The following is a 15,203-nucleotide window of genomic DNA, read 5'->3' as shown; positions in this document are numbered from 1 at the left end:
AAATTGGTTTTTCGTAATCAAATTTCTCATCATTTTTCTTGTTTACAATATATAGGCAATGGACCTTTTAATTTACTGTCAGTGTACAAGAGCTAAGTGTGTTAGAGAGAAGATTGGCTTGGCCAGTTTCTGTTCAAGAGATTATTAAAAAGATCTGTTTTGGGGGGGGAGTTGTTACTAGAGTGTACACAGTTGTTAAAAAAGTCTTTTCCTACGTCTTCAAGAGGTCTAACATGTTAATTGCCTGATTGTACCAAGAGAGCAAAAGAGAAATGAGAATCTGACCTCACGAGGGTCTGAAACCTTTTACAGAAACAGCTGCTGCATGACATGCAAATGACTCCGTTAGCTTGTTTGAGGGAAGCCCCTGTTCACAATCCGAGCTTTTCATAAGAGATTGAGGCCAAATCTGGTTGGTTGTGCAAATGAAGTCAAGCTGTAGATTCAATCTGTTCTGTTCATGTGTTTCTTTTTAAAATTTGATCCTTTATGGACATGTAATATGAATTTAGTTGAAGACTACTTTTGGTTTGGGATTTTCTTGGATTTGGTATGTTTGAAGTTTGTTCTGGAATTTACAACATACATTTCACTTGGTTTTGATTTGGAAACAGATGTACTGGATTTTGAATTCTTTTTTAACTCCCTGTACTCCTAATGGAAATTTTCTCTAAATTGTCCTTTTAAATGGTAGGATAAGGCCTACTACTATTAGCTTAGCCAGAACTTCTTTTTGAATTTAATTTAACCCTGCTCCCTCAGGTTTATTTATTTATCATGTTCACTGCTTAAAAAAAATTTCTGCAATATCCAAGTATATTATCAGTATATCTCTGAAAATTATTTCATTAGAAACACAAGACATTAGCAATTGCACTATATCAAAACTTGCCAACAATGGTAATTTATATTTTATCTACTAGAAACAATATTTGGAATAGAAGGAATCAGAAACCTCTATTAAGTTTAGTGTTTAACTATTCTTTTTCTTTAGGTGGTGAGTTTACACGGCAAACAGAAGTAACTTTTCTCCGCAACAATGAGAAGCTGGTTGTAAAGCAGAAATTCAGTGGCATTGATGAGCATGGTCACCTTACTATCAGCACAGAAATGGAGGGCAGAATACCTGAGATCCCATCTGGTTCCTCAGTCCATATAGAGCCATACACCGAACTCTACCACACGTCCAGTTCTGGTAAGGTTTCATAAGAATTAAATTATAAGAAAGTGAACAAAGCAGAGACTAAGACAATATGAAAAACATTATTTTATTCCGTTTTTAGCAAGTGTTTTTAGACCCTTTGACTTATAGAAAGTTGCTTTTTGCCTCTTAGGAAAAGATTTCAAAAGAAGGTGGATTTTGAGTGGGACAATGAAAGTATTTCTAATCTTTTCATTGAAAAAATGCAAGTTTAACTTTCTCTGAACTGATGTTTGAAAAACACTCTCGATTCCCCTTTTTGTTGGCCTTGTTTTTATGCTGTTGATGGCAGTGTTCAAGTTGCTACATTTTCTTCTGTAGGTCCACAGCCCTTTAGTAGGAGCTGTACTGTGTATATAATTTTGCGGTAATGTCATTGTGAGCTTTGATCTTGTCTGAGACTAAACCAATTATTTACCACTATGTCTCATGTAAATGGCATTACAATGACTCTGCAAGCATTTATCAATATTATTTGAGCTGAATTTGAACAACTGACTGGAAAATTAGGAACCTCTTAATTCCCTTATCAGTTTCCTACATTGTCTCTTCAGTACTTCTCTCTCCTCTCTTTCAATTCCTTTATCACAGATCCTAGGTTTCCTGAGAGAACCATTCTTCATTCACTATTTACAGGGCAATCTTGTTTTGCTTACTTATTTTGCTTTCCTCTTCCTGGATGAAATTATGGGTGTTTCAAAACAGAAAGAAAAGAAGTGAGGTTGGAGTGTTGCTGCTGGCCAGCCAGCCCAGGTGTCAAAGAGCAGTACAGAGGAAGCAGCCTTTGGTGCACATGAATACTGGAGAGACTGCGCTTTGCTCCAAGGGTGCACTTTTGGTTGCTAGAGATAGCTGAAAATGGTGTAGTGGCATCATCATGGCCTCGTATTCACTAATGTCTGGGTTTGGTAGCCAGTGATGAACCCCCTCGTGCTTTGCCTGTTGTTAAGGACGGGGAGGAGAAGGAAGTGGAAGCAGCAGGAAGCTTCTGCTTTGTGCTGAACAACTTCAGAGTTTGGGCAGCATCTGCTCTATAGAACAGTTGCCTACGTGGCAGAAATGCTGTTCCCATGGAGGTGAAGTCAGGCTGGAGGGAGGTGTCCTTCAGGCCTGATTTGATTTACCAGGACTCAAACAGCTGCTATTCTGCTGCCCCATGGCGTATCTAATGGACTGTTACTTAGCAGAAATCCAGATTTTGCCAGCTGTTGCAAGTGGAGTGATACAGGTGTGTTCTGGTATCCAAACAAAGAATAGTGGTGTTCTGAGGACCTCTCTGTTGGTGGGAGGATCCACAAGACCAGATATTTTTCTTGAAGAGTTTTGTTCACAATTTTTCCCAATATAGAAAACTGTTGTGGAGCATACAGGAGCTCTCAGACATGCAGCTTCTTCAGGGCTCTGTTAAAATCCAAGGCTAATAGCCTACAATGAACTAAAAGTGGGTGTAGTTTAGGCTGGTGAGGTGGCTCTTGTCCTTATCTTGGAGATGTGTTATATAAATCCACCTAAAGGAACCTCTGAGTTTGTGGAGTTGAATTTTCCTTTCATTACCTGGAAACCCACAAAGTTAAATTTTTAAAACATGTCAAAATAAATGGAATTACTCATTTCTCAAAGCTGTGATACCTGAGAACAGAGTAAGTGTGCTCAAGTGCTTATTCCTTTGCATGGAAATACATCCATTTTCATAGCCTCTTGCCTTTGAAATTCCTATTTGCACTACACAGACTGCATCCCAAGTCTACAGATAGCATTTGACAGAGTGCTTTTGATCTCTGCTCTGATCAGTCTGTTTGCTGTCATGTTGCAGTGATCACTTCATCCTCCTCGAGGGAGTACACAGTGACAGAGCCAGAAAGGGATGGAGTTGCTTCCACGTACACGGGTGCCTATCAGTGGCGCCAGACCATCTCCTTTGATGAGTGCATCCATGATGACTCCCACTATTCTACTCCTGCCACTCAACAGCTCTCAGTGGACAGTGTGTTTGTCCTGTACAACAGAGACGAGCAGATCCTGCGATACGCCATGAGCAATTCCATCGGCCCCATCAGTGGTATGGATCAATTGCAAATTTTGCTTTTTCTCTTTTGTGAGTAATTAAGAACAGTCAGCCATTTTTTATAGCCTGTCCTAGCTGGTTGTTAATGAGATTAATTAATTTCCTTAGGTAGTAGCAGTCCAGATCCACCAGCAAAGAAGAGAAATGGAACTGTTGAAAATTTGTATTTTTACTTGAGAAAGAGTATTTAAGTGATGCTCTGTTCTTGAAATTCACTGGGGTTTTTGTCTAATTCCTTGAAATACTCTCAGTATACCACCTTGAATCTATTCCCACTTGTATGCATGGAGTATGGTGTTTACCTAATTTGTAGTTCCTCTATTAATTTTTTTTTTGGCATCGTCAGAGAAGAGAGCAAAAGAGTGGAATACGATTTACTATGGATGAGTTTCTATAATTTATCTTGAAACATGGCATTTTATCTTTGAATTGTAGGCTGCTTATGAAAGGTGTTTTTTTGGATGAGCTATCCAAGCTTGCACTAACATCAGAAAGAAAGCAAAGAGACAATTTGAAAATGCACACCAGATGAGTATAAAAACAGACTGTGCTCATTTTTGTTTGTTACAAAATAAAGTTCTGCTAATTAAAATGAATAAACCAAGCTGTTAATAATCATGTTTTGAATCTAGTGTCAGTGACTGGAAGATGAATTTTCTTTCTGTCTTGCTCTTCAGAGAGGTTTTTGGGTTCTTTTTGAACTCAGTAGTCCTTCGTACAAGTAACAAGGAATACTGGTGCTATTAAATACATATCTAAGATTGGTGTCCTGCTTATCCACCTGCAAGTCCCTTTCTTCCTGATGCAAAAGTATGTTTCCTTGTTTAATGTGCATTACAAGCAACCTCCTTCTGGGCCTTAACTGGGGGCTATTACTTGGACAGAGTCATCAAGGCTAAATATGGTCTCTCTTGCCAGATGGTTCTGCAGATATTAACCGGAATCCTTGCTACACTGGTACTCATAACTGTGACACCAACGCCGTGTGCCGTCCAGGAACTGGAAATCGTTTCTTCTGTGAATGTTCGATTGGCTTCCGTGGAGATGGAAACGTTTGCTATGGTATCAGAAGGCTTCCATTTGTTGCGAAATGAAAGCTCATGTAGAACTTATTTTCCTTGTGGTATATTGACCTTCAGGATTAGCCATTCCAGCAAAATGAACTGCCCTGAGAGGCTGGTTTTAAGGTTAGAGGGTTGCTGGGCTACCTGATGTATCTCAATAATCAAAGTAAGTAAGTTTGACTGTCTGGAAGAGTATGTTTTCCTAGCTTGCAAAACATCTTTCCCACCCAGTTTGTCTTTTTATAAAACATGTGGAAACTTAGTTGTGAGAAACCTACTATAATGCAAGTTCTGGTTAAAATGAGTCAACTAGTTTAAAGGTTCTCAGGGGAGATGAGAAACAGGAAATGTACATGCGGACAGAGTCATTGTGCAAGTCATTGAAATCATCTTTTTCATGATCTGCTTTGGGAACCCTTTTCTGCTCAAGAAGACTTGTATTTCGCTGTTCTGTCTAGCTCTGTATTCTTAGTGTATTTGGGTTTTGCCTCGTAATCAAATCACAGGTCTAATAGTTGTTTTAAAGCAGTAAAAGTGGGTGTTAATGGAATGTGTCATCCCTATTACCTAACCAAGTTTTGGGGTTTTTTTAAACCCAAAGCACAACTCTTTTTCCACTCCAACCCTTTAATCAACTTGCAAATGAAAACAACAGCATCACACTGTCCCTTCCAGTCCTCTAGTGCTCTGAGTTGTGCAGCAGTGATTAGAGATGTATATGGATAATGAAATGGGAAGCCTTTCCTAGAGTTCGTGCTCCCCCAGTAGTTATCATTGCTTCTGATCACCTAAGGCTGCAATTTTTTTGGCTCCTCTTTCTTCTCCAATTTTCTGTGCCTTCCCGTTATTGCTCCATGATAGAACTTCTTCTGGTTTGTTTTCTTCTTTTTGGTGCGGATTAGCTGAGTTACCTCAAAACTTATTTTCAGGTTATTAATATCTCTTAAGAGGTATAGTCTATCCAAGCTGTGGCCTAAGTGCAGAAGACTGCTATTAGTCAAGAGTTCCCCAGTTTCTCTTTTTCTGGCATGCATATCAAATGCATCTTTGTAATAACAAAAATCCTTTTAATATCCTAGATATTGACGAGTGCTCAGAGCAGCCAGGGCTGTGTGGCTCCAATGCAGACTGCAACAACCAGCCGGGAACCTACCGCTGCGAGTGTGTCGAGGGATACCAGTTTGCAGCAGATGGGCGGACTTGTGTTGGTGAGTTTCATGTTTCTTAAAAGCATTGCCCACCAGCCTTTGGGGTCTGATGTGTCTAGCAGAGACAGAAATCAGTGCTTCCCGATCTGTGCTGACTTCTAATGTGAGTGGAATTCAGGAGTTTATGCTGCAGCTTGTGATAACTGGCTTTTTCTGCATTTTCTAAGTGCTGTGCTTTTGGCTTTTTGGGGGTTTGTGTTTTGTTTCTTATGTCTAATCTAGAGTTCAACTTAACAGATGAGATTTTAGTTACAGATTCATCCCTTGGACAAGATAGTGCACAGTTCTAAATCAGTGTGTCTTGGCCACTGCAGACTTACTCTGAAGTGATAATTTATCATGATGAAAAGGAATTGTAGCTGCAGATCATTTGCCTGTTAAAATCTTTGAGATTTGGCTCTTTAGTTGATTTTAAATGAACCATTACATATCATATTCAGAAATTGTCACTGAACTAGTTTATTTTTCTGTAATTTAAAAACTTTTTTCTGGAGGAAGCCTGAGTTAATCTGTATTTGCTAGACTACGGTTGTCCTAACAAGGACTATCTTTTTCCTGTTTGCCCCGTTTTTCACTCAAGTTGTAGAAATTCCTTTTGGAAAAAGGAATCCACAAATGGTAGATAGAAGAGGGATAATGACAAATAACAGATAAAAGAGGAGTAATGACTCTACTTCTAGAGCTGCAGCTGTCAGGATAGGATAGAGACTGGATTTTTTTTGTTAGAATTTTTATCTTTGCAACCTGACAGTAATTCTGTACCAACAAAACTGATACACACTCTTCCAGTGTGGCTGGAAGCCTTACACTTGCAGTATGGCTGGAAGTTCCTCTTTTTTTTGGAAATAAGTGATAACAGTTGAGGATTTTTTGCTTCTGTTGTTACTACAACTGTTGTTGTGGTGGAAGCTTAGTTACGCTTTGATCAGCTAATGAATCCAGGTTGTTGCTCATTATAGCCAAGACTGTTCTTCAGCTAAGACTGAGGAGCCTTCATCTTACGGCAGAGTTGCATTACTTTCTCTGAACTTGTGATTTTGCATGCTATGTATTACACTCCATCACAAGCCAAATTTGTCTGCTCCAGTAGGAATTACAATTCATGTCTGTTCCCTAAGTCACAGTGAACCCTAAGTCTCCCTTTGTTGCAGAACAGGCAGAAAAAGCAGCTTCTTCTACCCAGGCCACTGGAAGGGATAGGGTGAGATGTGGAAGAGCAGCTTTATGTTTCTTCTGTTATGTCCAACACTGCACTTCTGTGGCTTGGACCTGAAAGAGAACATTCTTCCCTTCAGCCATGACCTCACCAGCTTCACTCTACCACTTTCCCATGAAGCTGATGTTCTGCTTTTAGCAAGTGCAGAGTAATTCCTTGCCCAGCTTGAAGGATTTCAGTTTGATCCCTTCCTTCAACCAAAACCAAATTGCATTTTTAAGGCTGAAGAGGGGGAAGATAGACTCTAGTTTCCCAACAGATTGAAAATAAATATTGTGGTAATCTTTTCACAGTAGAAGGTTTTATAACCTACAGACAATTTGAACCCCAGAAGGGGCAATAGCAACTCTCTGTGCTTTTGCACGTTGCTCAGGGATAACAGCTCTGACTCAGCTTTTATGGAACTGCCTTTTTTTTTCATACTAGCTGTGTGATTCACTGGGTAGCTTTAGTAGAGGGTTGTAAATAAATCCTGTTCTCCTATTTGTTGGATGAGAAACAGGAGGACTTGGGGACTTCCTTTGAGCTCCAACTCTTACCTTATGCATTTATAATGCTGTTCTTAATGAATTGTTTTTTCATCTAAAACTTACTCCATCAAACAAAAGTATTAATGATTCTAACAATGATGTAATTTCCTCCAGAGAAACAGAAAAAATTAGTGTTTTCACATATGGCTCTGATAGAAGATTTTTGTTATTTCCCTGCTGACACTGTGGTCGTTTCTGTCTGTGTACTGTGATTAAAGGGAGGTTTTAGAGTCTTGTCTTGGCCCCCTGTCAGCTCCTTATAAAAATTGTGTAAAGAGAGCCTCAGTGTTACAGCAGCCTCTGTTACAGCAGCTGGAAGTCTGTTCCTAGATGTACACACTGGACACCCTATTTTTGTGGTCCAAACTTTTTGTAATATTTTACCACTTCCTATTTCAAGTACCATGGTTTCCTTTCCTGTTCTCTGACATAACAGGTAAGCATAGGCAGAGCTTCAGCAGCTTCCTGAAACAATTTGTGTGCAAAGTAGTGCAGTGCCTTCAGAGTCACTGCTGTCAGCATGAGAGAGTTATGAAAAGCTGCAGGGTCTGGTTCCAGATCTCTCCAGTAATTGACAAATGTGTTTATCTCCCATTGAGTGAGTCACAGCTCCTCTTTATTGCCAAGTGACAGCAGCCCTGGGTCAGTGCTAGGTTAGTGTAGTAGGTCATCTAAATAATTCCCAGTGCAGTGAACTGGCCACTTAGCTAACATGTGAGGTAGCTCTGTGAGATGCCTTACATTTCTTCATTCAGGACTCCTTTTCATAAACAAAGCTGGTATGGATATTAGGATCTGTCACTATGGTAGCCTTTCTGCCCCATTCTATATTAACAAGCACCTGTGAGGTGCTGAGGACAATCAATTCATTGTAAAACACTAATAAGATCTAACACCAGTGAGAGATTTCAGGGAAAAAAAAAATCCCAACCCCCAGAGCAAAAAACCCTCAGTTCCTTGTTTCCTTTCTCTTCTGTAATCTTTCACAGATGTTGTTCTCTCATATGAACTTACTCTGAGGCTTAGACTTTGTCAATGAAAGTTCAGATTTTCATCTCCTCTCTTGCACATTTAACCTGCAGCTGTCGAGTATGTGGTAAACCACTGCCAGACGGGCACACACAACTGTGACATTCCTCAGCGTGCTCAGTGTGTGTACACCGGAGGGTCTGCCTACATCTGCACCTGCCTCCCTGGCTTCTCTGGAGATGGGCATGCCTGCGAGGGTGGGTAGCAACATTTATTGTGGGGCTTTTGTACTCTTCACTGCACAGCTGGCCTGGTCTTTGCTGTCTCCTTGTCATGACTTAGTTGTCATTTCAAGTAGGAAATTTCATAGTTTAAATCCCTCAGGCAGGATTTTTAATTAAGCATTCCTTTTTTCCTCCCCTCACTTTTGAATTCACGCTTTAATATTTGGTCTGTAGAAGGTCCAAGATGAGATAAATGCACAAATTGCAGTAGTTGCAGCTGCAGACCTTTGTCTGCTGCAACTGTCTGCACTGTATCAGTTTAGATTACTAAGGTGGTGACACAAAATGCTCAGACTACGTAAAAAAATTTACATTCTGTTTCATGTCACTCTGAGTGCAGTGGGAGAGCAGCTTTACCTAACTACATGTTGTAAACATGGCTAGCCAAATCCTACTTCTCTCGCTATGTTAAGCACTTTCTTTGGGAAATATGGACATATATGTCTAAAATACTGTGTGAGTTAATAATGTCTATTACCCTTTGGAATAGGAGAATGCTGAGATACAGAACCCCTAAAATACAGGCATGCTTCCCCCCCCCAGCCCCTTTTTTTTTCTCCTTTGCATTTCTGTACTAGACATACTTCCAAAGAGCTGTCTGTATGTCTAATCAGATACCCTAAAATAGGAGCCTGAAAATGCGGCAGGTTTGTACTTTATCATCACTCTGATTTGTCTGTCAGTCACCTGAGATTGATCTTTTCTTTTACAGATGTAGATGAATGTCAACAGGGCCACTGTCATCCAGATGCTTTCTGCTACAACACTCCTGGGTCCTTCAGCTGCCACTGTAAGGCAGGTTATCGTGGGGATGGTTTCCGATGTGTGTTAGGAGGTAAAATTCTATAGTTCTTGAAAGTTGGACCAGAAATATAATTTGGGATTTGGAGGATATATATCTTAATTTGGTTCCCTTCTGAAACAAAGCGTCTACTGACACATTGGTGTCTCTATTCTTCTTGAGTCTTTCAAGTTTAGGACTTTACCAAGATTTTGTCAAAACTTGTATCTTGACTGCTATCACATTTTCATGATATCCTGTTCAATGTCCCATTTTATGTTTTGTTTGTTCTATCCTCAGCAGTTTTCAGTCCCAAGCTGATACTATCTTTTGAAGTTGCCTTGTGTAAAGGTTTGACTGTGGGGGTGATTTGGTTTGCATACCTGGTAATCACATGCCATAAAACATCAGGAATTGTTGGCAATTCAAATGAATGCAATACTTAGAGGAGAAAAGTGAAAAATGAGACCCAAGTCATGAGGCTGTTGTCTGCAGTGTGATCTAGATGCCTACATGCCACATACAGCCTGTGGTCTAGAAAAACTACAGTTTCTAGCTGGCACTTACTTGTTTCTGTATTTATCCTGTTATTCTCTATTCAGGAAAAAGTTCTTTACCTTCACACTTCTGTTTCTCTATTGTACTTTGAGGCTTGAAGTATAAAACTCATCTTGAAGATATGCTTAAAAAAAAAAAGAAAGAAAGGAACATTGGAGCACAAAGTAGTGTTTTTGTTTTACTTTAATTCCACAGCATGGCAAACCTATGGGCCAGCACTCAGGTTCTGTAGAATGGTGAATGCTTTCATCCAGGAAATAAAGCCTACCTTCTCAGTCTATTCAAACCCAATTCTTCTTCCCCCTAGGATTCTTGCTGTTGGGCATTTCTCAACAGACTGAAACTTAAACTGTGCAGACAAGAGTAACAAGAATATTCTAGGGCCAAAAAGAAAGAAAGGGTTTGGAGGTTTTGGTTGGGTTGTTTTTGGTTTTTTTTAATAATGGATGTACTTGCATAAAAGTGCTTGTCTGTGTGGCATGATATTACTACCTGAAACTTAAATATTTTTATCTTGCCTCTATATTTCCTAATTCTGAATTTCTAACTTTTTTTCCCCCCCACAATTGGATGCTTGGTTTTTAAAACCAAAAGGCAAAGGATTGTACAGAGGAAAGAAAAAAAATCACAAAGTTGTTTCTATTTTTAGGTCATATTTACATGGCACTTCATCATGTGCACAGTAACACGTCATATGAAATCACCCAGTGCTTGTAGATTTTTATATCATAGGGAAATTGTAGGAGGTTTTGAAGTGTTTAATTCTGAGGCCTAGCTTTTGCCTCTTTGTCAGTCTTTTAATATAATTTTTAACTAACGTTTCATGCATGATCACCCATGTGTATTTTCATTTTAGTGCCAGAAGAATGAAGAACTACCTGGTGTTTATGACTTTGTCAAAATATTTAGCTAACTATCCAGCTGCTAAAAACAGAATTATTTCTCCTAGAGGAGAAAATTGATGTGAGTAATTTGAAGCAAATAAAACCTTAAAGTTTCCAGTTCTTCAGGTAGAATTATAGAGGCAAAAACATTGCTTTCATGTTTGCCACATGCCCTTTGTAGATGAAACGGGTGGTTTGGTAGACTGATATTTGAAATCAACCAATTAACTTTATTACAAGGACACAATTTCTTCTGAGTATATGTGATGATTTACTTAATTGGGGGTTTTTTTTGTGTTATTCTTAACACCTTTTCTTATGCAGTGGTTAGTGTGTCTACTAAACTGATAAGCAGACGGTATTATTTGGTAGTAACTTTATTTCCTACTTATCCTGTACACTTCTTCACTTTCTGTACTCAACACAATTTTGTCTTGAACGGGGATTTTTCTGTGTCCCAATTTTAACAGTAGTAACAAAATATTTTTAAGAGATTTTTAAGTTTTGTATCTACTGTTTTAATGGGTAGAGATTTGCCAGGTTTTGTTAGTCTTCATATATGCCTCACTGATTTTTTTTTAATACTGTTTTGTATTAGCAGTAAAAGACAGGCTTTTAGAAACACTTGTACCAATTATCTCTGCTCATTAAATGTTCTGAGCAGAAAAACAATCTGTGTAGATAAGGAGTCTCACTTTTGCTGAATTGTGACTGAAATGCAAAGTATCTGCTGCTCAGCCAGTCTGCAGCAATGGCAATGTTTACAATTTAGCGACTGCTCCCTTCTTAGAGTTAATAGAACAATAACTGCCCTTGGGGTGTCATCTGTTGCTACAGCTTTAGTGCCTCTAGAATGGATAGATCCGTCAGTTAATCATTGCCAGGAGACAGAAATACACTATACTTTCTGAAACCTCACAAAAGTAATTTCGTTTACTCTAGCACCCAATTTGTAAAGTGAGTTGCTTTGGAATGGAGATTGCAGAGGAGTCTGTATTGTATTCAGCTGTAATTAGAGACCCTTTCTTCCCCTTTTTACCCACTAAGGTTTTGATCTAATAAGCTTCAGTGTAGTAACTGAAGTTTTTCCTGGTTGTTAACAGCATGGAAAGTTTCATTCACCCAAATACTCAGTTCTTTTTCCTGTTCTCTGTTCCAACCCATGTGTTAAATTACTTGTTTGTTTGGTGTCTTTATTATTATGTGAAACCTACTGTTAAATCTCAAAGGCAACTCTTGAAACAACTAGACTCACAAGAAAAATGGATTTGAGTCACACACAGGGAATGTCTGTAGGAGTGGGCCAGCAGGATAATGAAAGAGTTAATGATGTTGGAATGTCCTGCTGCTCCCAGCTATTAAGAAAGTCTGTACTTCATTATTTCCTCACGCTTCATTTTTCCATTTCAAAAAACCAGATGTCTGAGTGTTTCTACCCCTACAGACCCCAGACACTGTTTACTAAACAGAAACAAGCCTAGATTCTTGGAGCTAGGAACTGTTAAGAGCTATTCTCTGATCATCTGTGTGCAACTGGTTTCACATGAGAAACACACTTACCAGGACTAAACTGTAAGTGAGGAATTACAAAGGAAAATGAAGGAAAAAAGGGAAGCATTTTCATTTGTGTTTTTAATTTTTTTTTTCTCCAGCATCTGAGGACAGAAATTAAAAATGTCAGTATAAGTCTTTGAAAAAGAGAAGTCCGTACATCTCAGTTTCTCATCCTTTTACTCGGCTTCCATCATTTTTAAGAGAAGTCCATAAATCATTTTCTGCAGTGTTGCTACAAGAGCATTCCTCTATGACTAAAAATATCTTGAATATTTGTATATGGCTTTAGTTTGGTTTTTTCTCCATTCTGTTTTTTTTTTTCACATATGTGATAAACGTGTACATGTATGGTTTTCATCTCATATTTCTATATTCATGCTACTTCCATTTTCACTTTTACAAATTCCACAATATATTTCAGTGACTTTTAAATTCCAGATTGCTACTGGTAATTCATGAATCAACTGGGGAAAAAAAAGAAAAGTTTAAAACACATCAAATATGAATAGATTCTTCTGAAGGAGGACATGTATTTCGCTGAAGTTCAGGATGCACCATTCTGTGTATCTAGTCTGACTTGTACTCTGTTCCACAGGACACAGATTGTTCATCGCACCTTTGATCTCTGTTCTGCTCTACAGCTTCTGTCTTAGGAGCATTTTTCTGTACACTCATTCAATTTTTCACTGTTCTTTTGAACTGTGGTTGCCAGAGCTGGACACAGTACTTCTTGAATCATCTACCCAGCCTTATATTCTTCTCAATGCCTATATATTCCCTGTGTATATGCTGAATTCTTATTTATATCCTCTCACAACCCCTACATAACTGAGCTGTGATCTGCTGATAGCTTTTTTGGGTTGTAGTTTCAAAGACAGACTTATCTTTAGAGGCTTGTCTACACAGGATATTCGAAGAAGTGTAACTTTACATTTACATCCTGTCCTTCTCATGTTTTGTGGTCTGTTTCACTTCCACAAATGATGCAACCTATAGTTGTGTATCTTCCTCTGAAATCCAAATGACGGAATTAAATTTCTTAATAAGGAAATTTAAAATCAAGACTAAGGTAATATGGGAATTTACTAAAGATACCACTACTTCATGACATTTGACTACTGACTCAGATTATTTCTTTCAGTTTTTAATTGTTTGCCAAATTAAGTGCTTAGTTTCAAAAATGATACTGCCCCGTGGGCATAAGTAGAGCACCCTAGGAAAACACAAAGCTATTAGGTCAGAGTATTACCTTCAGCAGTCAAGCATCAACTGCACCAAAACCCAGTGAGGAGGGGTTTTACTTAATTTTACGGCAAGTGCTGGTGGGTAACGTTTAAATGCATACACTGAAAAATACTGTGACTTGATCCTGCTGTTAATGAAAGGCTGATGTCGCCCCTGCTTTCTTTCACCACCAAAGATTACCTAGGTCCTGCTTTTACTGGTTGTTTCATCTCTGGCAGAATGAACTAATCCTGGTGTATATAATTTTTATCATCATTGACATGATCATTTACCTTGGCTTTCAAATGTGGTTTTCAAGAATAGTAAGAACCTCCTGAAAATCAGGGCTAGTTATCCCTAGATATGGAGACTTGAAATAGGCACGGCTTGTTTTCCATTTGCTACAATCAGGTGCAGTAGTAGATGTAACAGCACCGTTACAGCAGGTAGGTGTTATTTGCTCTTGGCACTACCAGTTGTATTTAATGGACTTTTGCTTCGTGCCAATCAGGAGATGAGAGGACTCTCATAATGTTAATTGTTCTGTATCTTTGAAGAGTCTTGACTGGATGAAATACTACAGTATTTATGTTGAAGGCAGGATCACTAAGAAACCACATTTAGGCTGCTGTAATGAAGGAAATTTACTGGCTCTTAGGTTTGTGTCTGGATGCTGGCTTACAAAGTAGCCCTTGTACTACCTAAATATGTGCCATTTCTTGTTACCCTTTTTGTCTAAATTGTGCTGTTAGCTCATCAAGGCAAGAAATGTGCTTTATTTGTTGTGTCAATCTCATCTTCCAATCTCATTGTCATAGCTAGACTAATTTCAGAGAGTTCATTAATGCAATTTAAAACTTGCAAAATCAGAGCATCTTCTCTTAACCTTAGTGAGTAAAAGGTATGGCAGTATAAGCAGTGTAAGCAGACTGTTTATCCCAACCGACTGTCATCTGTATCCAGGATTATTGTGCCTTCATTGTTGCATAGGCTACAACACTGTACTGGGTTTCAGCTCATGGTTCTTCAGGTGCCTCTAAACTGTAAGCATAGTAATCCTGGTCATGATTCAGAGATAAGGAGAAAAAAATGGAGAATGGATTCCAAGTGCTTGGTTGAACTGTCCTTTAGTTTAGTGACTTGTTTGGTTTATAAGCTTTAATATTGGTTAAATTCATATTAGGGAGTCAAAACAAAATGTTGAAAGACATTGAAAGGTTAAAGTGATTGAGTCAGCACAGATGAACATGGCAATACTGGATTTATTTCTTTTCAGAATGTCTGTTTAACATAGATTACTAATTGTACTTGATACTGTTAATAAAGTGATCAGTAATATAAGGGATTTTCATGAGCAAAGAAGTAGTAAAATACACAATTATTCCTAAAAGTGAGTGACAATAGGGTATTTGAAAATACTTTTATGCAGGTAAAATTTCATCATTGATGGGTTCTTATAAAGAACCAATCATATGCTTTGCCTTCTAGAAATTATATTAATTTTGAAAATTTTGTTTGACAAGTCTCTTGACTTTAGTGTTGCTGACTGCATAAGCAGACCATTTGTGAGATTGGCCTTGATCATTGCAAGATAAGTTCTCTTCAAAAATACAATCAGAATTCCTGTATAAAATCTGAAGATATTAATGTGAATATTGTCTTGAA

General features: G+C 38.4%; 1 protein-coding gene across 2 annotated transcripts in view; it reads left to right on the top strand.

Moving 5' to 3' along the window:
• The window catches only part of NID1 (nidogen 1), a 53,266-nt gene that overhangs the window by 11,935 nt on the left and 26,128 nt on the right, over nt 1-15,203 (top strand). For both annotated transcript variants that reach the window (XM_069010316.1, XM_069010315.1), the window contains exons 7-12: nt 995-1,195; nt 3,015-3,260; nt 4,185-4,328; nt 5,410-5,538; nt 8,367-8,510; nt 9,250-9,372. In XM_069010316.1, coding sequence (XP_068866417.1) covers nt 995-1,195; nt 3,015-3,260; nt 4,185-4,328; nt 5,410-5,538; nt 8,367-8,510; nt 9,250-9,372 — 987 coding nt within the window. The remainder of the gene's footprint in view (nt 1-994; nt 1,196-3,014; nt 3,261-4,184; nt 4,329-5,409; nt 5,539-8,366; nt 8,511-9,249; nt 9,373-15,203) is intronic.

This window comes from Aphelocoma coerulescens, chromosome 3 (assembly GCF_041296385.1).
Source record: "Aphelocoma coerulescens isolate FSJ_1873_10779 chromosome 3, UR_Acoe_1.0, whole genome shotgun sequence".
NCBI classification, from domain to species: domain Eukaryota; kingdom Metazoa; phylum Chordata; class Aves; order Passeriformes; family Corvidae; genus Aphelocoma; species Aphelocoma coerulescens.
The sequence above is the reverse complement of the archived record's forward strand: the minus strand, read 5'-3'. Positions and strand labels throughout refer to the sequence as shown.